The 21,377-nt window shown below is 51.6% G+C and overlaps 1 protein-coding gene across 1 annotated transcript in view; it reads right to left on the bottom strand.

Moving 5' to 3' along the window:
• KCP (kielin cysteine rich BMP regulator) overlaps nt 1–21,377 on the bottom strand; it is a 217,621-nt gene that overhangs the window by 25,342 nt on the left and 170,902 nt on the right. The window contains exons 26-36 of the mRNA XM_029616324.1: nt 20,923–21,096; nt 13,098–13,277; nt 12,327–12,597; nt 10,552–10,634; nt 9,601–9,768; nt 7,277–7,370; nt 5,925–6,098; nt 4,977–5,059; nt 3,623–3,743; nt 2,253–2,335; nt 1,724–1,823 (exon numbers count right to left, since the gene is read on the bottom strand). Coding sequence (XP_029472184.1) covers nt 1,724–1,823; nt 2,253–2,335; nt 3,623–3,743; nt 4,977–5,059; nt 5,925–6,098; nt 7,277–7,370; nt 9,601–9,768; nt 10,552–10,634; nt 12,327–12,597; nt 13,098–13,277; nt 20,923–21,096 — 1,531 coding nt within the window. The remainder of the gene's footprint in view (nt 1–1,723; nt 1,824–2,252; nt 2,336–3,622; nt 3,744–4,976; nt 5,060–5,924; nt 6,099–7,276; nt 7,371–9,600; nt 9,769–10,551; nt 10,635–12,326; nt 12,598–13,097; nt 13,278–20,922; nt 21,097–21,377) is intronic.

The following is a 21,377-nucleotide window of genomic DNA, read 5'->3' as shown; positions in this document are numbered from 1 at the left end:
TGAATGTAAACTGGTGTGATATCTCGATTGAGATCAAATGTTGGTATATAAAAATAATAAATAAATAGTGCAGCTGCCTTATTGAATATAACCGGCTACCTGAAAATTATCCGGCTACCTTTAGGACAGCTCTTTGGCCCAACTAGACTGAATACTGGAGTTAGCCAGATACCTTAGATGGCTACCTCAACTCCTCCCAGTTATGCCCCTGGAATGTCACTAACATGCAGGCCGATACAGTAAAACCCACGGGAGAGCTGGCGCTCCGAGGCGAGCACCCACTCTCCTGTGCGTGCTATTTAGTATGCAAATGAAGGCCCGCGGTAAAAAGAGGCGCAAGGGACCCTAGCGTGTCCCTAGCGCCTCTTTTTTGACAGGAGAGGCGGCTGGCAGCAGGTTTGACAGCCGACGCTCAATTTTGCCGGCGTCGGTTCTCAAACCCGCTGACAGCCACGGGTTCGGAAAACGGACGCCGGCAAAATTGAGCGTCCGTCTTCCGACCCGCGGGCCGATTTTAAATTTTTTTTTTTTTTAATTTTGGGGCCTCCGACTTAATATTGCTATGATATTAAGTCGGAGGGTGTACAGAAAAGCAGTTTTTTCTGCTTTTCTGTACACTTCCCCGGCGCTGCAGGAAAGCAAAATGTGCGGCTTCGCTGCACATTTTGCTTTCTGAATCGCGCGGGAATAACCAATAGGGCCATCAGCATGCATTTGCATGTTGCGGCACGATTAGTTTTGGGGGGGGTTGGACGCACGTTTTCGATGCGCTATTACCCCTTACTGTATAAGGGGTAAAGCTAGCGCGTCGAAAACGCGCAGCCAAACTCGGGCTAACAGTGCGCTCCACCGGAGCGCACTGTACTGTATCGGCCCAATAGCCAGGTAAGTGCCTAAATCTTCATTTAATCTGATAACGTCTGAGTTTTCTGGCTAAATACTTTTGAATATGGATCTCCAGGCCATGTCAGCCATGTAAAGATATGCACAGATGGGGCTTAGGCAGAGAGACAGGTTAGGCGGTGGGTCTGTGTAGCCCAATTAACAGGGAATGAGGATGCTGTGTTGGGGGGCCCTGTGCTGGAATAACAGGGGGTGCAGCAGGTGAGGACTGAGGTGCATGGGCAGGGCTGTGGGGGGGGGGGGGTGCTGGAATAGTATGGGGTGCAGCAGGCCAGGACCAGGGTGCATAAGCAGAACTGTGAGTAAGGGCCAAGTGTTTCAACAGCAAAAGGGTGCAGCAGGTCAGGACTGAGGTGCATGAGTAGAGGAGGGGAGGGGCTCAGTGCTGTAAATCAGGGGGTGCGGCAGAACTGAGATGCACTGGAGTGCTGCAGTAGAAATGCTAAAAAAAAAAACCAAAACACTCACAAAAAGAAATTAGGGGAGAAAAGGAATATGAGAACAAACGAGGGGGAGGAGGAGGAAGCTTTTAGAACGAGCGCATCAGTGAGGAAAGGGGGAAGAGAGAAAAGCCTTCGCAGATAAGCGAGCTCAGCAAGGCGAGAGAGCACAGCTCCGGCGTGGAAAAGCTTAGACGCAGCTCTACAGCCAGGACTCGAGGAGGGCACACGGCGGCTCGGCTGGCAGGCTAAAGGGAAGGGAAACATCTATGAAGAAAGTGGGAGGAGAGAGGGGGGAGAGCTGCGACGAGGCTGGAGAGCAGCGGCGGAAAGAGCAGAGAGAGAGAGAGAGAGAGAGAGTCCCACTTCTAAAGCATTACCATCGCAGGCCGGGCAGCAGGAGCCACCTGGCGTGAACTGCTCCGCGCTGGGACAGCTCAGCAGAGGGCACCCCTGGTGAAGGCACACCCATGTCAGGTCCTGGCACGGCGAGAAAACAGAACCATTGGTCATTCTGCAGGAACATTAACAGGGGGTCGTTCTGCACGCGCTGCACACTTACGCTTGCAAGGCTCCGGTGCGGGCGTCTTCAGAGGGGGGGGCCTTGTCTGGGGCACACACACAGCGGCCAGAGAGGATCCCACCGCTCTCCGCCTGCCAAGGTCCGTCGCCAGCCCCGGGACGCAGGAACCCGCAGAACAACGCTGGCGCGCGAGCTTCCAAGGGGAGAGAAGGGCAGCGCGACCTTGTTACCCAACTACAGCCGAGTAACTTAAGGGAGGCCAAAGCCCCAGGGCCAGAGCCGGGGTCGGAGCCGAGGCTCTGGCACCGAATGATAATTAAGGCACCGGTTCCGAAGGGCAGAATATCCTGCGATCAGCACCCCCCCCTTCCCCTCAGGCGACTTACCTTGCACTGGCAGGTGTAACACAGGTCCTCAGCGGCATGCACCTCGCTGCCCCCCAGGCCGGCCGTGCAGTTACTCAGGGCCTCTGTAAAAGGAAGCGTGAGCTGGCTCATGATCTCAGGGTGCACAGCCTCGTAGTCATCTGATAACAAATCCCGCTATCATGTAGATTTGAGCTTTTGGGCTCCTGTGGCGCCCACGGGCGAAACGCACGGGAACGTGGGAACAGAAAACCCTGGCCATAGGGGCCCCCCAGATGTGGTGAGGCAGGGAGGACCCAAGCAGGAACAGATTAGGCTATCACAGTTCCTTCCCTGAAGAGCTTACAGTCAAAGAGAAAACGCCAGCTACAATAGACCTCTGAGGCTTTGCCATGTTTCATCGGTTTCTAGTGGCTGCTTTTGAGGTGTTTTGGGGCTCCATAGGCTACTCCTGCTTTTTTGTGCTTACAGCTCAATGAGAATCAGGCTGGGATCTGATGCCCCAATCCTTCAGCCAGAACCTCCTAATTTTTATATCCCCCTCTCAATTCATGTAGCCCAGTCATGGCGGTGACAGTCCTCGGCCAGGGGCCATTCACCAAGGCCCTATCTGGAACTCTATAAACAAGAGCCCTAAATTCGGCCATTGTCACACAGTCATAGGGACTCCCTCCCCCAGGGACTGTGAACACTGCTTCCACAGCATCCCCCAAACTTGGCCGGCTCGGGGAGCAGAAGGCCAGACCCAGGAACAGACCCCAGGTCCTCCACATGTCAACCACTGAGCAATCGGGACAGTCTATTAGTGACTGCTTTAATGCGATCTGGGATCTCAATCCAATGAATCACAACCCCCCTGTCCCCCACAGGAAAATGCCTAAAGCTGGGCAGGGTTTAGAAGCACAGTCCTAGATGGTGAGTTTTCAGTTTACACCTCCAACACGGAGCAACACATTCAATAGATCTGAACTGAAATGGGCTCGGCAAAGGCCATAGATATGAAAACAGTGCATGAAGTCTGAGGTGTGAGTGCTATTAGTAACAGAGTATTGCATTCGGATCTACCACATTTCCACAAGGAAATTAATGTGTGCTTCCTGTGATGCACCTGTCATGTGTACAGGAAGGAGAGTACTGCGGGAGGGATGCAGGTACCTTTGTACACAGCTAGGAGAATGCTGCTGGGAGGAATCATGTACCCCATGTGCACATGTGGGACAGGGTTGCTAGGGGGATGCATGTATCCCGTGTGCACAAGTGGGACGGGTGTTGCTGGGAGGATGCACGTACTCATGTGCATAGGTGGGACAGAGATGTTGGGTGGGTGCATGCACTCATTTGCACTAGTTGAACAGAATTGTTGTGTGGATGCTTATAATGCATGTACTCACGTATACAGGTAGGACAGCATTGGCCAGGCCCAGGTAGCTGAATGTGGCTTTTGGGGCAGTCTACCAGGCTGGGGCACTGCTTCCTGTTACAGCTGCGATACTGCTGTCCATCTGGCATCAGCTGAAGAAAGGGTGAAGCAAAACCTACAATGTTATTCCCAGATTCTCTTTGTCCACAGCAGTGATTCACAACTCCATTAATATTCCTTCACTTGTCCCTCTGGCCTCTCCCACCCAGCCTCTCCCTCTCTCTCTCCCCATCTTCCATGGTGTGATGAGGATTTTCCAAACCCGAGATGTGCCGATCGGGCACCAGAAGGGAAAGGTGTGTTGGCTCACCCGCCCGGACTGCCTCACTGCACGTCGGAACAGGGAAACAGTGGAAATGAAATCATAACCAAGTCTCTCCTAGGCTAATCAAGATTAGTGGGAAGAGAGTTAAATGATATTCAGCTCAGATGCACAAAGGGAATGCAGTTATTGCTTCTCACGCTGCACCCACCAAGCTACGAAAGAAACGCAAGACAGTAGAGATTCTTGCCCTCTTGTTCGTTTTTATGTAGCAAAAAACATTGAGAATCCCTTTAACTCCCCCCCCAGGCCAGCATCCTGGGGGGGCAATTTCCAAATGGGGCAAAGTTAGAGGGTAACCACCTTGTACCTAAGTTTGAAAGTGAAAGTGATAGTTTTAGGCAAAGTCCTGTGCACGTTATTTTCTGACGCTGCCCAGAGCACACAACCTTCTCTCCCCCCCCCCCCCCTCGGAAACGCATCCCCTCAGGCCGCCAGAAGTGCACGGGCTGTGGCGCCCCCCGGGCCCTTTCAGGCAGACTCAGCAGCAACAGTTTAACCACGGAAATGGCTTTGAGAAAGCTCTCCTGTTCGTTTTCCCGGGCAGTGTGCGGCGTCGTCGTCGGCCTGCTATGAAATACAGAACGAGGCTTTAAGAAGAAGCTCCCGCTCCGAGCAGCTCGCTTTCAGGGCGGCCTGGGCTGGTGGAAGGGCTACAGGAAACCAGAAAGACTTTACTGTCCAGACAGAAAGAAAGAAAGACAGACCAGTACGGCATCTAGTTCACAGGTTTTCTTGTTTGTCTTCCGAGCTCCTAATGGTGCCAGGGTGTGAGGGGCGGCCCTGAAATACAGGGGGGGGGGGGGGGAGGGCCCGTGTCCATGTGCCCTGCCGCCCCACCTGCTTGGCTAAAGGGAAGGAACGCATGGCCACCTTAGTGGTTCCAGTCTAAGCTGAAGCTCCCCCCCCATCCCGTGGCCTGCATGAGCGGGAGGCTCCTCTGCTAACGGCGTCTTTGCACCCAACCGCTGGACGCTGCCCTCCTTCTCTCCCGTTCACCTACCTCACACGTGCAGATCTCACAGGGGTCCTCAGAGGGCTGGAAACTTTCCCCAGGACTGTACACGTGACCATTGTACACACAGTCTAGAAGGAAACACCGGGAAAAATGTGAAGAGATCTGTAGGGTGTAGGGTGTAGGGTGTAGGGTAACCCTCCCTCCCCACCCCCCGTCACAAGGCCAGGAATGGGGCGAGCCTCCCCTGCCCTGCCTGCTCCTCTGGTTTACTCCCAGGCAGATACATTTTTATAGTAAAGTCAGGAGGTCATGGAAGACACAACGAAGCGAAATTTGCTGGTGGGGGGGTCGGAGCCTGGTCCAATTCAACTCAAACCTCTTGTAGGTTTTCCGGATATATCTAAAGCTCCCGGGGTGAAATAGCAGGATTTCATTCTTTTTTCCATCCTCCTCTGCCCAGTTTCCATCCTGATTTTGTCCCATCTGGTTCTCAGCAAGGAGCCATCACATACTGCCTCTTTCTGAGCCCTTTCCCACCACTGGGCACAACCCTCGGGCCTAGTCCTCCCCATCCAGCTGTCATTAGGAGACCACTGTGGATCACCCCGTCCCCTCTCTTTCCTCTCCCTCCTCTGCACCAGGACGCACGTGTTCTCCTCATGGGCACGCTGCGCAATGCACGGACACAGCAGGATGTGTTTGCTCTCGTTGTACGTGCAATGCAGAAGGCACGCGCTCTCCACATGAGCACTGCAGCACGTGTGCACTCTCCCTATGTGCACACAGCAGGAGGTGTGTGCACTCTCCCTATGTGCACACAGCAGGAGGTGTGTGCGCTCTCCCTATGTGCACACAGCAGGAGGTGTGTGTGTGCTCTTCCTGCCTGCACACAGTGGAAGGAATGCGCTCTCCCTAGCTGCACACTCAGGACCTCCGTGGGATACGTGCACTCTCCCCTAGCTGGGCACAGTGGGTTGCGTGCACTTTCCCTACCTGCGCACAGGGGGCAGCACTCCCCGGGCACCTGGACCTGGTTGACACAGGAGCTCACGCAGCGGATCTCGGAGCACGTGGTTACTCCATCCACGCACAAGCAGGACATGCAGGGGGTGGTAGGCGAGAACCAGCTGCTGCCATCCTGGTACTCCCGGCCGTTGTACACACAGCCTGCACGTGAGAAGAAGGAAAAGAACCATCCAGCAATAATTAAGACCTGACGCCCCGCAGAAGGGTCCTACGTGGTCTCAGAGGTTCATGAGGTGGGGCCAAGAAGAACTCTCACAGCCCACAAAGAATCCGGCAACGCTTCTTAACCCCAATCATTAACCCTTACTGCCACAGTATCTGAGAGAGGATTTCTACTGCTGGAAAGCTGAAACTCAGGGCGTCCTAGCTGCACTAAGCAAGCACATTATCAGCAGCAGGCTGGGAGAAGAATCACTAACAGGAGGCCAACGGGCTCAGAAACCACAGGACGTGTCAGAATTGTATAAAATGTTAAATGGGGAATTATGCATGAAGCCACGCCATGCACTACTTGTCGAGAACGGTGCCAGTGCACACAATGCAGCTGAAAGTGACTTGTGCGCCCCGTGCCCGCCTTGAAGCAGGAGCAAACCACGCGGGGCCGAGAGTATGCCCAGAGATTTCCCACCCCCAGCCTAACCCCGCCCACGTTTCCACATTCCTAAAAGCACGCATACTTTTACCCCGGGGTGTGTGTGTGTGTGTGTGTGTGTGTGTGTGTGTGTGTAATAATCAGAATGCATTTTTATGCCGATAAACATGTGCATTTAAACTTCCATTTATAGCACCCACCTTAGCTTTTAATACATAGCGAGGAGCGTTGTCCCTAAATTTCAGGAACCGTTTTTGTATTTAGCATTTGTAGGCTGCATAAATGACTGAAATTGTTAGCTCTTTGTCTCTCAAAACAATCCTGCATTGAAACGAAGAGTGGCAGTGATGCCTATCGCCATGGCTGATCTTTGCAGCGCTGTGCGAGCCCGGTGGAACATGGTATCAGCACTGGCAGTGGCCCATTAATCGGGGCAGAGCAGGGCATTCTCATAAAGCCACCAGTCAGTAGCTGAACACCCACAGGCAGCAGCGGGAGGTGGCAGAGGTACCTCCTGAGGAATACCTGGACCAGCAGACACGGGGAGCGAGAAAGAATATTTCTGACAGGCAGCATGCACAAGAGGATGGAGACTACCCATGACTGACGGAGCCTAAGGAGGGATAATTAAACACCCACCATCTCCCGTCGCTGGGAGGCGCCGTCTCCCTCGAGGCGAGGAGCACAGCCAAGGTGCAAAGAGCGGGTTCAGGAAGTAAAAACTTACCTCTACAGCGTGGACAGCAAGAGCCAGGGTCTGTCACCTGGTGTCTGCAGCCCAGAGGAGGACACTGAGTGGTCACACAGCGCACGCTCCCTTTCTGAAAGGGACAGGGATAATGTAACACAAGCTTTTCAGCACCTGGAGATCTCCCCACCCTGCACCGAGACATCACCCCTGATCAGCTCACTCTGACAGATCTCCTTGATCACATCACCCCCTAACCAGCTCGTTCTTTGCACTCTGACAAATCTCCTGGCCACCCTATGCCAAGACGCCATAAGCGATCACCCTACCCCCACTGCTGAGACTGATCCCTGATCATCCCACAATGCTGACATCATATCCAGCACACCCTGTCTTCCGAATGAGGCTCATTCCTGTCGTGATGTGCGCAAAACAACTCATTGAGAGATACTACTCACCGAGACAAATCTCTGATCACATCATCCTAACCATGAGACAAACTATCCCTGATTACCCCACCCCCCAGGACTCAAAGAAACCCTCAATCATCCCAGTCCCAGTACTGAGATAGATCCCCAGTCACCCCAACTGGGAGATATTTGATCATCCTATCCCCACAATGAGATAAATTACTCCTGATCACCCCACTCTCAATGCTGAGACAGATCCCACTGGGCCACCTATTTCCTGTATGCTAATACCCATTTTCTCATTTGCTTTGCCTCAAGCCCTGACCTCCTCAAGCCAGGCATTAACTGACTGGAGTAACCTTCCTAAGAGCGGCCATGGTTATAACCCTAACATCATTGAGCATGAGGTGGCCAGATTTTTTGGACAACAGCCTCACTAGTTTTGGTGGCTCTTTGGATTTATCAGGTTTTCTGGACTCAGGGTACATCATCCCAGGAGTGGTACAGAACTGCAAGGCTGGATGCTGGGCATGACTAGGGCCAGACTTCCGCCTAGCTACCCTCCTCCCCCATAGGCTGAGCCCTTGGGTTCTGGGGACCAGTAGGTCTTTGCTGTGGCAGTATATCATGGTGTCTATGCAGACTAGAACAAGACTGGGTGGTCTGGAGCAAGGCTGGACAGGCTAGGTAGTCTGGAGCAAGTCTTGAACAAGCTGGGCAGCTTGGAGCAAAGGATACAGGGGCAGGACACAGAGCTGGGACTAAGACATAACACAGACATAGGCAGGCTGGAACTGGATAAGGACTGAAACCAGTTTCGGGCTAGGGCAAGAAGAGACAATGGCAAGGCAGGGAAAGGATACTAGAACCAGGACTGGGCAGGGCAGGACAAGACAAGGACTAAACAAGACAACTCAGAACAAAGTACATAAAGGCCTGAAGACAGTGATATAGAAGGCCAGTAGGCCATTAGGCATAAGGCCCAAATGCTAGTAAGCAAGGAGAGGCCTGGAAAAACCACAGAACAAGCAAGGAAAGATCAGGCCCGAAGGCCCCAGGGTAAATCAAGGCCTAGAGTAGGCCACAGAGCAATATAAGAAGTGAGAGCAGGCCCAGAGGCCACAGGGCAGGGTGCAAGATAGCAGAAGGTCCAAAATCCACAAGGCAAGGAGCAAGAAGGCCCGGAGGCCATAAGGCAAGGCAAGGAGCAAAAAGGCCCAGAGGCCATAAGGCAAGGATCAGTGGCCAGGTCAAAGAGCCAAATGTGACTTCATGAAGAGGCAAGGGTGAAGTGGAAAAGCTGGTTTACATAGGGCTGGAGCTTGGGTGTGGTACAAGCAGTGAAGAGGAGCTGAAGGCTAAGCTCGCTGGTCAGGGGGCCATTGAGGAGATGGCTCAGATACCTCTGAACAGAGTTCACTGGAGGCCTCTGCAGGTGAGGAGGCAGCATAGTAGTCAGAATCAGGGTATAATAGGCTGCAGAGCAGACAAAATCATAACAGGATTATTATTAAGTTCAGACATGGGAGGGGGCCTAGGTGCTGGATTGAGTAGGTGACTTGTAAGAACCACAGAAGAAGACTAGGCTTGGAATAGCCAACCAGCGGAGATGGTGGAGGCCAGCACCGTAAGATTTTAAATGTGCCTGGGGCAGACAGAATGGCAGTGAGAGGCAGGGATGAGAGGTCAGGTAAGAGACATGATGGGGAGCTGGTGTTGGTCTCAGTATGGGAAATTATATGATCATCTTCCCAAAGTGGTAGAGAACCAGACAGGAAGAGAACTGGAAGAACTGGGTGTTCCAATTGACCCTCATCTGCCACATTATTATGAAATATTCATTCAGTAGTGACTCATTGAGTGCCACCTCCTGGTTCCTGCTGCCCTCTGATCTCTGGCTCAATAGTTCCAAAGCCTGGGGCGGAAGAAGAGCAAATCTAAAGAGATTCTCACCTGGCAGGCACACTGTCTGCACACATCGGCATCAAAAGTGTCTCCGTTGATGTAGACAAGTCCTTCAAAGAGACAGTCCTGGCACACCGGGCAGCACTGCCCAAGCACCCGGGATGGATGAGTGCAAGAGATGTCACAGCGCACTTCTGTGCAGGAGACTTCACCAAGCTGGAAAGAGAAAGAGAGAGAGAGACTGCAAGGTACTGCTCATCAATGGAAAGCGAGAGAGAGAGAGATTGCAAGGTACTCCTCATCAATGGAAAGAGAGAGAGAGAGAGTGCAAGGTACTCCTCATCAATGGAAAGAGAGAGAGAGAGAGAGAGAGAGAGATTGCAAGGTACTCCTCATCAATGGAAAGAGAGAGAGAGAGAGAGATTGCAAGGTACTCCTCATCAATGGAAAGAGAGAGAGAGAGATTGCAAGGTACTCCTCATCAATGGAAAGAGAGAGAGAGAGAGAGAGATTGCAAGGTACTCCTCATCAATGGAGTGAGAGAGATTGCAAGGTACTCCTCATCAATGGAGAGAGAGAGAGATTGCAAGGTATTCCTCATCAATAGAGAGAGAGAGAGATTGCAAGATACTCCTCATCAATAGAGAGAGAGAGAGATTGCAAGATACTCCTCATCAATGGAAAGAGAGAGAGATTGCAAGGTACTCCTCATCAATGGAGAGAGAGAGAGAGAGAGATTGCAAGGTATTCCTTATCAATGGAGAGAGAGAGAGAGATTGCAAGGTACTCCTCATCAATGGAAAGAGAGAGAGAGAGAGAGAGATTGCAAGGTACTCCTCATCAATGGAAAGAGAGAGAGAGATTGCAAGGTACTCCTCATCAATGGAAAGAGAGAAAGAGCACAAAAGCAAGCAAGAGAGGTGGAAACACATCACAGTCCAACTCAGCCAAACAGGGAGAAAGGGTGGGGCCAGAACTATGACTTTAATTGGCTCTTACTGTGCAGCTACACTCCTGGCAGGCATCGTATGCAGGGACCCAGTGAGACCCCTCGGGATATTCCTTCCCATGGTGCCGGCACACTGTCAGGAGACAAAGGACAGGCTGGCTACAGTGCAACTCCTGGCGGGCTCAGAGAGGTACTGCCTGCCGCAGGCAAGTGTATGAATCATGCCCAGGTCCACAGTGGTGCGGTCAGTGACCGCTTACGACGTCCCTGGTCGTGCAGGCAAATGAAAGAGGGCAACCTTCAAACAGCAAAGCCCCTTGTACCTAATTTTCAGAAGGAAACTAAGCGTGCATTTTAGCTAGGAAAACCAGCCATGGGAGCAAAACATTCAAGGACATTCACGCGGAGATTTCCAACTCCCACTCTTCCCAACCAGGCCCCTCACGCACACCCAGGGACCGCCCCCTGTCTGTCCGGCTAAAGGAACATGCGCTGTGGAGCTCTGTGCGGATGGGTTCGGTCAGCGCAGTTTAATCGGCGACACGGGTTTCCACGTTGCCCTGCCTTTGGTGGGGGATGGGAACTGAAACACAAAGGGCTTCACATCTTCCCCGCTGTCTCGCCCAAAGGATTAAAATTCCATCTCAGGGGTGACACAATCAGGCCGATGCAATATCGGCGCGCGCTTTCCTAATGCGCGCCCATCCCCCTCTCCCGGGCATGCGATGCGGTATGCTAATGAGCCGCCGCGTTAAAAAGCAGGCGCTAGGGGAGCTTGTGCGTCCCTAGCGCCTCTCCGGCATCCGGCACCCAGGGGAAGCGGCTGGGTGTGGGTTTTCCTAATCTTACCACCGTGAAGACTTTAAAAAAAAATAAATTATTATTAACGTTGCTGCTTTCTGTGGTTCCTCCGACTTAGTATCGCAACGATATTAAGTCAGTGGAACCACAGAAAAGCAGTATTTTGTGTTTTTCTATTCAGGTTTTGGGGTGCCTGAAGACTTAATGCCAGCTCTGGGGCTGGCGTTAATTTTTGAGGGTTAAAATGTGTGTGGGTTTTGGTTTGTTTTATTTTTTTTTACATCGGGGGTACTAGCTAATAGCCTCATCATCATGGCATTTACACTTGATGAGCGCTATTAGCTATGTGCTGATCCTCTTATTGCATCAGAGGTTATGGACACGCGCCCAAAACGCGCGTCCAACCACGACTTAACCTGAGCGCTGGCCTGAGCATCGGGCTGAATGGAGAAATAGTCCAGATAACTCTGCCTGCGGGACCTCTGTCTTTCCCAACCCATGCTGGGACCTGATTTCCCTGGGACCAGTAGCCTCAGATATTTTAATGCACAGATCGAATCACACACAAAGTATCCAATTGGTTCATGCTGGCTATGATGTCACCCGGGATACAGGAACCCCTGAGGTTTCCGTCTGGCAACTCCCATGCTGCATATGAATAGAGGAGATCCCACTGCAGACACTAGTGCCCGCTTAGCAAACACTCTTCCAGTTTCCAGATGTTAATTTTGTCCTTTGGTGCTCTCCAGAGTTCAGAGTGGGTGGAGTTAGGAGATTCCTTTAGAAAACTCCTCCTTCCTCGCATCCACGCATGGATCCTCACCTCACATTAACAATGTACGTTTATCATTATTATTATTTGTATTATTATTGCTGCGTTTGGGAGATGTTTTGAATAAGATTGATGAGCAGTTTCGTTATCGGTGCAGATTCAAAACATCTTCCAAACACGGTAATAATAATACAAATGATGATAATGATAAACGCATGTCATGGCTGAAGAAATAACTGTACAGCAGGTTACCTTGGCACTCAGGGCAGCACTGGCCCGGTTTGGAGATAGGGTTGGCGCAGGTGGTCTGTGAACACACAACAGGGGTGCACAGGACATTGCCGTGGAGGCAGCTGCAGTGCTGGCACAGGTCAGATGCTGGATAGAACGTCTGACGACTGGCGTATTCCTGGCCCTCATACCAGCAGCGGTCACAAAGCGGGCAGCAGGCAGAGGCAGGAGTGGGCGGTGGGTGAGAGCATCTCTTGGGGCATGGCTTCGGTCGGCATGTCACTACTTCATTCTGTGGAATGACATAGGGCCCATGACAGGCCATTAGCGTTCCTGAGCTTACTGAAGTGAATAGAGGTAACAGGGTTAACACGGAGAGTCGGCAGTGGAGCTGAGATAACAACTGAGGCCCAGGGAGGTAAAAGGTAGAAAGTGTGGGAAAAACACTGGTTTTAAATAAATGAGTTCATTTTCCAAAGGCTTTCTTAGGATCTTTGCAGGAAAAACAGGAGCTACAAGAAAAGAAAGGCTAAATCTAGATACATGGATTTTTCAGCCACCTAAACGAATGTGCATACCTCAACATGCAGACCTGTAGCTATATGAAAACGGGGCATTCCGGTGGAGGGTGGGTGGGGGAAGGAAAGGCATAACTTGGTCAAGGAAGAAAACTATGCAGGTACGTTTAAAATTTAAAAATGTTCGTGCACTGCTAATGAGTGTACTTTGCACCTTCATTTGAGACGATATAAGGCGCATGCATAGCTTTTTTTTTTCACATAACATACTCACCAGGCAGGTACACTTGGTGCAGCCATCCCCAGAGGAGTCAAACACAGCGCCATTCTCGTACACTTGCCCATTGTAGCTACAGACACCAGTGCATAGTGGGCAGCACTCAGCAGGTGGCATGATGGGGTGCTGACAGGAGACAGCTGGGCACGTCACTGGCACACAGGTCACGCCACCATTCTGCAAAAGTGCACAATGTAGTGTCTATTAGATGCAGAATTTGGACGGGTAGTGATCGGGTGCTATTCCAGTACCCTGCCAGCTCCATCTGCTGGGATGCCACTCTCAAGGTGAAAACTTGCAGTGAAAAATGAGGCCTAGATCATGACATCCAGGACAGCTTGTACAGTGCCAATCTCGCAGTTACTGCCAGCACACACAGCAGCACAAAAACTGCCCTTAATATGGGATGCTATAAACATTCAAGTGCCCACAGAAGTGCAGATGTACAGCACAGACATCCCATGGCAGAGCTGGGGTGCCGGTGTATAGCATGCATACACCACATCAGGACTGGGAGTTCAGGTGTATAGCACAGATACCCAATGGCAGGACTGGGGTGCAGGTGTATAGGAAAATTGGTTCTTACCTGCTAATTTTCGTACCTGTAGCACTACAGATCAGTCCAGACTCCTGGTTTTGCATCCCTGCCAGCAAATGGCGACAGAGAAATTTTAACTGACACTGCAACGTAACCATGTGTGCCACCTGCAGTCCCTCAGTATTGATCTGTACCCAAGCTTAAAAACAGCAAACAATAAACACAATTTCCAAACCATTATTTTTTATTTTTTTTAAAACAAGTTTGTATACCATACCCAGAAATTAGAATAAATGGACGACTCTCCATCACCACAGATTGGGCAGGTTCTGGACTGAATTGTGGTACTACGGGAATGAAAATTAGCAGGTAAGAACCAGTTTTCCTTTCCCTGTATGCACCCAGGTCAGTCCAGTCTCCTAGGCTGTACTAAAGCTTCCTACTTAGGGTGGAGCCTGGAGAGTCCCTCTCGCAAAATATTCTCGCCGAAAGACTGGGACTCCAGAACCCCCACATCCAGATGACAATGTCTTGTGAAAGTATGCAGCGACTTCCAAGTCACCCTTCTGCAAATTTCCTGCGGCGACACCAGCTGAGCCTCCACCCATGAGGTCGTCAGAGAGTGCGTAGAATAGGCCTGCAAACTTTCAGAAATCAGACGACCCTTAACTATGTACATTGACCCAATGGCTTCCTTGAGCCACCGCGCAATAGTAGCCTTAGATGCCTGAGAACCTCTTTTAGAACCACTCCACAAAACAAAGAGGTGATCAGTCATCCTAAAGTAATTTGTTACCTTGAGATATCTCAATAACTGTTATGAAAACGCGGGTAGCGGTTCCATCTCTGGTGTTTTCGTGTGCCCTGGGCCCCGATACTGCCGCAGAGGAGCTCCGGCAAGCACCGAAGCAGGTGAGAGTTGCGCCAGCATGGGCTGAAGATGGAGATCGATGACCTCAACCACAGCCACACCTGTACGCAGCAGAAAGAGACCCAAACAATGCAATGTTGGTCTCATCCGACTTCTCCAAGCCCTTTCAGACCTGCCGCACGGAGCAGCAATTGCGACAGGGCAGATAGTGGTCAGAGGATGAGCACATCAAAGACGAAGACTTGAAGTGAGACAAGACCCAGGATACGTGAAGTGGAACATCACTCTGGATACAAAGTAAGACAAGACTTCAACACATGAAGAATGCAATCTGGATAAGTGGAGTGAAAAGGAAGTCTGGTCACGTATATGAAGTAACTCTGGAAGGCCATGAGTTGCTTGAAGAAGACTTGGTCGGTAACAGATGTCACGCGCCCTACACAACCTAGCCAGACCACACAGGCGGCGCGTCCTACACAGCCAGGGTAGGCTGGTCGCGGACCACGCTAGTGGTTCCCCACACAAGTTGGCAGAGCTGAGTCAGTACTGCACGTCACATGCCCATATACTCGGCCAATGAAGACAGGTCAAGGACCACATTGGTGGTTCCCCTTGCAGAGAAGATAGAAGATGAAGTGAAGACTCCGACAAAGCCTGTTCCAAATGCGCCCTGCACAGCTGATAAAGGCCAGGCAGGGCCATGCCGGAACAGATCGGAAAAATAGAGTTCATTCATGATATGGAGGCAGGGTGTAGACTCCGAGGATCCAGGCTAGGTTTAGGGTTCAAGGGGATGCCTCTACGATGAAGGTTAAAATAAGAAGCTGGAACCTCTTGGAGACTTGCGCTGCCAGGACGAAGATGTACCGGATAATGAAGACATCAAGACGAGACATCTGGAGACCTTGAGACGATGAAGACGAAGAAGTAGCGTGAGGAAATCACGAAGACACAGGATCCTACAAATAACGAAGTGCCTTGAGAAGCAGATGACAAGAAGTCCAAAGGAGGACTGGCTCCTTGCGAAGGCAAGGAAGGAATGAAAGCTGGACCTTTTTATACTGAAGAAGAGGCGACTCCTGGATGACATGACTAGTGGACCTCCTCCCTCACTGTCCCTTTAAGAAGGGAGAAGAGGCGCAGCTTTGCCCCCTAGGAGAGGGGGCAGGACCTTGGACAGCGGCCCTGCAATGCTGAGGACACTGGTGAAGGGAGGAGCAGGCCGCAGGCAGGTCCCGACAATGCAGATGGCTTCCTGCTGCTGGAGGGCAGTTGAGGACAGCTCCGGACCGCAAGAGAGCCTGGGGATGAAGGCCTTTCCCCCCAGAGGGAAAAGGTAATGTTGGCAGCCTCCGTGCCACATGGGGATGCTGTAACGTGGCTCTTGCCGCGAGGGAAAACAAGGGCAGCCTCCGGGCCGCAAAGGAGGTAGAAGCATGGCTCCTGCTGCGCAGAACGCGTCGACGGTCTCCGGACCGCGCTGGGAGTCACAGCGCAGCCCCAGCCACGAGGAAAGCTTGTCGGCGGCCTCCGAGCCGCGTAGCAGTCATGGCACGGCTCCTGCTGCGAAGGAATGTTCAGGTGCGGCTCCAGCCTCCGGGCTGAAGAAGACGGCAGGGAAAGGGGTGGAGAGGCTGCCCAGATGGGGCAGGATCATAACAATAATGCTCTTCTTTCATCCAAAAGCTTAAGCTCCCTTGCTTGAGGTGCGGAAGAGTCCAACACAGGAAAAGCTGGAAGCTCCACAGTTTGATTCACATGAAACGCCGATACCACCTTAGGTAAAAAAGAGGAACCATCCGCATCTACACTTCAGAGTCCGAAATTTGAAGGAATGGATTACGGCAAGACAAAGCCTGTAATTCAGAAATTCTCCTAGTGGAACATATGAATACTAGGAAAACAACTTTAAGAGTCAAATCTTTAACAGTCGCTCTCCTGAGTGGTTCAAAAGGCACCTCACACAAACCCCTGAGGACGAGATTGAGATTAAGATTTCTCCGGGGGGGCAAAGAATTTGCATCCATCAGTAAGGAAATCGAACCACATCTGGATGAGCGGAAAGAGAGAAACCCTCTATTTTCCCCCCAAAAAACAACCAAGAGCAGCCACCTGGACCTTAAGAAAATTCAAAGCCAAACCCTTGACCAGATCCTCTTGAAAAGGAAAGATATGAGACACCATAGATTTTAGAGCTTGCACCCTGTTAGCGATACACCAAGACTTGAAAACCTTCCAGACCCTCGCATATGAAAGAGAAGTAGATCTTCTCCTATCCTGCAACAGCGTAGCAATAACCGCCTCTCAAAAGCCATGCTGCTAGACAAAAGTGAGCAGCCTGGTCTGAAACTTTGGGGCCCTGACGAAGAAGGCCCATTAGATGACAGAAGCGCAGTGGACCATCCACAGCCAAGTTGATTAGATCCGCGAACCACGGCCAACATGGGCACTCCAGAGTCACCAAAATGACTTTGCCCAGGTGTCTCTCTATCCACCACAACACCTTGCCCACTAAATGCCATGTAAAGCAGAACTTCCTGAGGCCAAGGCACCACCAGAGCATCGGCACCTTCGGCCCCATGCGCCCTCCTTTGACTGAAAAACCTAGCCATCTTGGCATTCTGGCGAGTTGCCATTAGATCCATGTGGGGACAGCCCCACCTCTCGCAGATGAGCTGTATCGCCATCTCTGACAGCTCCCACTCTCCTGGATCTAACAATCTGCAACTCAAAAACTCTGCTTGGACGTTTTCATCCCCTGCGATGTGTGATGCCACTATCCGTTCCAGGTGATGCTCCACCCAAAGAATCAATTCTTGAGCCTCCTGAGCCATGTCCTGACTCTTGGTTCCTCCCTGCCGATTGATGTATGTCACCGTCGTTGCATTGTCTGACAGGACCCTCGCCGACCGACCTCTCACCAATGGCAGAAAGGCAAGTAACATGAAATGCACTGCTCTGGTCTCTAACCGATTGACAGACCAAGAAGCCTCCATCGCAGACCAGCAGCCTTGAGTTGACTGCTGTTGACAAACCGCCCGTCAACCAGAGAGACTGGCATTGGTAGTAAGAATCAGCCAATTCAGAACCTCCAGCTCCACACAACAAACCAGACTGGAACTCAGAAGCCACCAAGAAAGGCTGTCCCTGCCAGCACTCTTGAGCATCAAGGGAAGGTGAAACTCCTCCAAGAGCAGATTCCATCGAGACAAAAGGAGCTCTCTGTAGGGGCCTCATATGTGCAAATACCCATGGCACTAACTCCAGGGTTGAAGCCATCAAGTCTAGTACCTGCAAATAATCCCAGACCTTGGGCATCGGCAAACTCAACAATCAACAAATTTGCTCCTGCAGCTTCTGAACACGCTCCTCCATGAGAAACACTTTGCCCCTCCGAGTGTCGAACCGAGCTCCAAGATATTCCAGGGACTGTGACTGAACCAAGTGACACTTTGCCAAATTTACTATCCAGCCGAGTGACTTGATTGTGCTGATCACTTTCTGAACTGACTGATGGCAAAGCTCCTCCGACTTTGCCCTGATAAGCCAATCGTTTAGATAGGGGTGCACCAGAACTCCTTCCCGATGCAAAGCTGCAGCCACCACCACCATAACTCTGGTGAAGATACATGGCACCATGGCCAAACTGAAGGGAAGAGTCTGGAACTGAAAATGTTGACCCAGAACCATGAATCGCAGAAACCGTTGATGGTCTGGATGGATAGGTATGTGCAGATATGCCTCTGTCAATTTTAAAGAAGCCAGAAACTTTCCTTTGAGAATTGCTGCTAAAACTAGCCTCAGGATCTCCATCTTGAAACATGGCACCTTGAGTGCTGCATTTACCCTTTTTAAGTCCAGAATTGGGCAAAAGATGCTTTCGCGGGGAACCAGAATTACCATCCCTACCTTTTGCAACCAGTCCAGCATTTCTCGAACCACAAGTTGCTTGTCTAAGGGCCTGCAAGGGGAAACTAGAAACAAATCGTAGACAGGCTGAGCAAATTCTAACACATAGCCATCTCTTACTACACTGAGGACCCACTGATTCTGGGTAATTTTGGCCCACTCCCCGTAAAACCATGCCAAGCGAACTCCTACAACAGGAACAAGAGTGGACCAGCCTCACCTCATTGTGAGGACTTAGCCCCAGCTGTGCTACCACTTGTAGTGTCCCAGAAGAGTCTCTGACCCCCTCAAAAGGACTGACCCCAAGACTGGCCCTGGAGAGAGAATTGCTTCTGTGGACTTGGTGCTCCCATTGCTGGGCAAGACCTCCTACTATCCCAAAAGCGGGAATGAATCTGAAAAAACCTCTTGCCCTTAGGCTTATCCTCAGGCAACCTGTGCACCTTATTTTCGCACAGATTCTTCACCAACTGCTCCAGGTCCTCACCAAACAAGAGTCGGCCTTTGAAAGGCAGAGACTCCATCTGAGACCTAGGCGACACATCCACCAACCAATTACGCAACCATAACAACCTCCTGGCCGATACTGCCAAAACCAAAATCCAAGACAAGATCCTTACTAGATCATACAGAGCATCCATCCTGTAAGCTACTGCCATCTCTAAATGCTCAGCTTTAATTGCCTCCTTGCCAGTCTTTGACTAGGCCTCTTGGAGCTGCTGCACCCACTGCAGACAAGCCCATTGCATAAAACTGGAACAAATGGCCACTTGCAAACTCAAAGCCAATACCTCAAAAATCCTTGTGAGATGCTCCTCCAACTTACAATCCTGAACATCCTTCAACACAGTGGACCCCGCAACCGGAATAGTCGTCTTCTTGGTACAGCCAATACCGCTGCATCAACCTTAGGAAGGGAAAGAAGGTCCAACATCTGCTCAGGCAAAGGATAAAGCTTCATCATAGCCCTTCCTACCCTCAAGCCAGCATCGGGCATATCCCATTCCTGGTCCACCAGCTTTTTCACCGACTTATGATAAGGGAAGGCTTTTGCTGGACCCTGTAGCCCATCCAGGATTGGATCAGTCCCTTCCAGATCAGAGTCCTCCTGCGGAACTTTGACCCTGGGCTCTTCCAGAATCTGAGGTATCAACTACAACCCCTCGAGACGGAGCCGGACCCAACAAATGCTGGACTACAGAAGGCCGCTTTCTCTGAGACTGAACTGGTCTGGAACCCACATCCTGACCTTTGGAAGGTCGGGCCCAGGAGAAAGGCCTGGGAACCCCATCCAAAGGCTGAGAAGAACCAGTGATAGGCAGAATGGGAGTACCTTCCCCATCTGTCCCCCCTCCCCCCCAGCTCCTCCCCGGAGTCTAAGCAAACCGGGGAAAGCCTCAGAGGGAAATCCCCTTCCCCTCTGGTGGTGCAGCAGGGGCCGCATAAGCTTTCAAAATAGCTGCAGTTCCTGCACCAATGGGAAAAGGGTCCTCGACCCGGTGTGTACCCTGTTGAGCGGGAGGAACAGGGCGGGCGACAGACTTCTCTTTTTTGGCAGCAACTGGACCATCGGACGGCCCCTGACCTCCGGAAGCACAGGCCGACACGGTTAAGATGCGACCGCGCCGAGCCGCACGCACAGCTAACTGATCCGCGCACCATCACTTCGACAGAGGGAAGCCTACGTCGGTAACAAACAAGCCAACCGATGCTGTAAACCGCAACTCTAAACTTCCCAGCCATGAAAACAGCAAAAGCAGGAAGCCGCCCGTGGCAACCTACTCAGGTTTCCTACCTTTTTTCTTTTTTACAAACACTTTATCAACACTTCCTAGGTTGGAACACAGAGCTGCCAATAATAAAAGAGACAGCCAGAAAAACCAGCTATTCTGAGCCTGCAGCCACCTCAGCAGCCTCGTGAAGGGGAGATTTATCCCCCAAAGATGCAAAAAAGCGAGCATACAAAAGGGCCACCAACCCCCAGCTCATCCACCTCAACCAAAGGGATGGCCCCCAAGGACCCAAAATCCCCTTGGGAGGAAGGCTCGTAACCCCATTTTAGTCTCCTGATTGCAGAACTGCAGGTTTTGCACCATCTACTACCATCTGCTGGAGACAGAGAAATACTGAGGGACTGCAGGTGGCACATGTGGTTATGAGCAGTGTCAGTTAAACTTTTTCTGTCTCCATCTGCTGGCAGGGATGCAAAACCAGGAGTCTGGATTGATCTGGCTACATGCAGGGAAAGCACAGACACCCCACGGCAGGGCAGGGGGTACGGGCGTGTAGTGCAGCCACCCCACAGCAGGGCTGGGGTTCAGATGTATAGCGCAAGCACCCCACGGCAGGGCAGGGGGTACGGGCGTGTAGTGCAGACACCCCACAGCAGGGCTGGGGTTCAGGTGAATAGTGCAAATGTCCCATGGCGGGACTAGGGGTGCAGGTGATTATTGCAGATACCCCACGGTACAGTAGGGAGAGTGCTCCCTCCTCCTCTCCATTACCAGACATGTGCAATGGTTGCATTTGTTCTCTGGATCAGGAAAGCTCTCTCCGTTCCTGCAGTCTCGGCCGTTGTAGTTGCAGGCATCACAGACAGGGCAGTGGCAGGGGTCAGCAGCTGGGTGAGAGCAGGTCACGGCAGTGCACGTCTTCGTGCCACAAGTCACTTCCCCTTTCTGCAGGCACAGTAAGAGTAACACATGAATCTATCCCATAATACCCAACACTTTGCTGGCGCCCCAGTGATACCAGCACAACCACTAACATGAGCAATACCAACATCAAAATATATCCAATAATACCCAAAGCTCCCTCTGATATCCCAGAACAATAGCAGCACCGGAACCTACCCCATAATCCCCAGCAGGTTGCCAAGCATCCTTCAGTGGTGCCAGCACTGGAACAGGAAAGGCAGACAGGAGAGTAGACACCAGAAGCAGACAGAAGAGAGAGGTAA

This window comes from Rhinatrema bivittatum, chromosome 9 (assembly GCF_901001135.1).
Source record: "Rhinatrema bivittatum chromosome 9, aRhiBiv1.1, whole genome shotgun sequence".
NCBI lineage: Eukaryota > Metazoa > Chordata > Amphibia > Gymnophiona > Rhinatrematidae > Rhinatrema > Rhinatrema bivittatum.
Note: the sequence above shows the minus strand (reverse complement) of the source record. Positions and strands in the feature narration are given on the sequence as shown.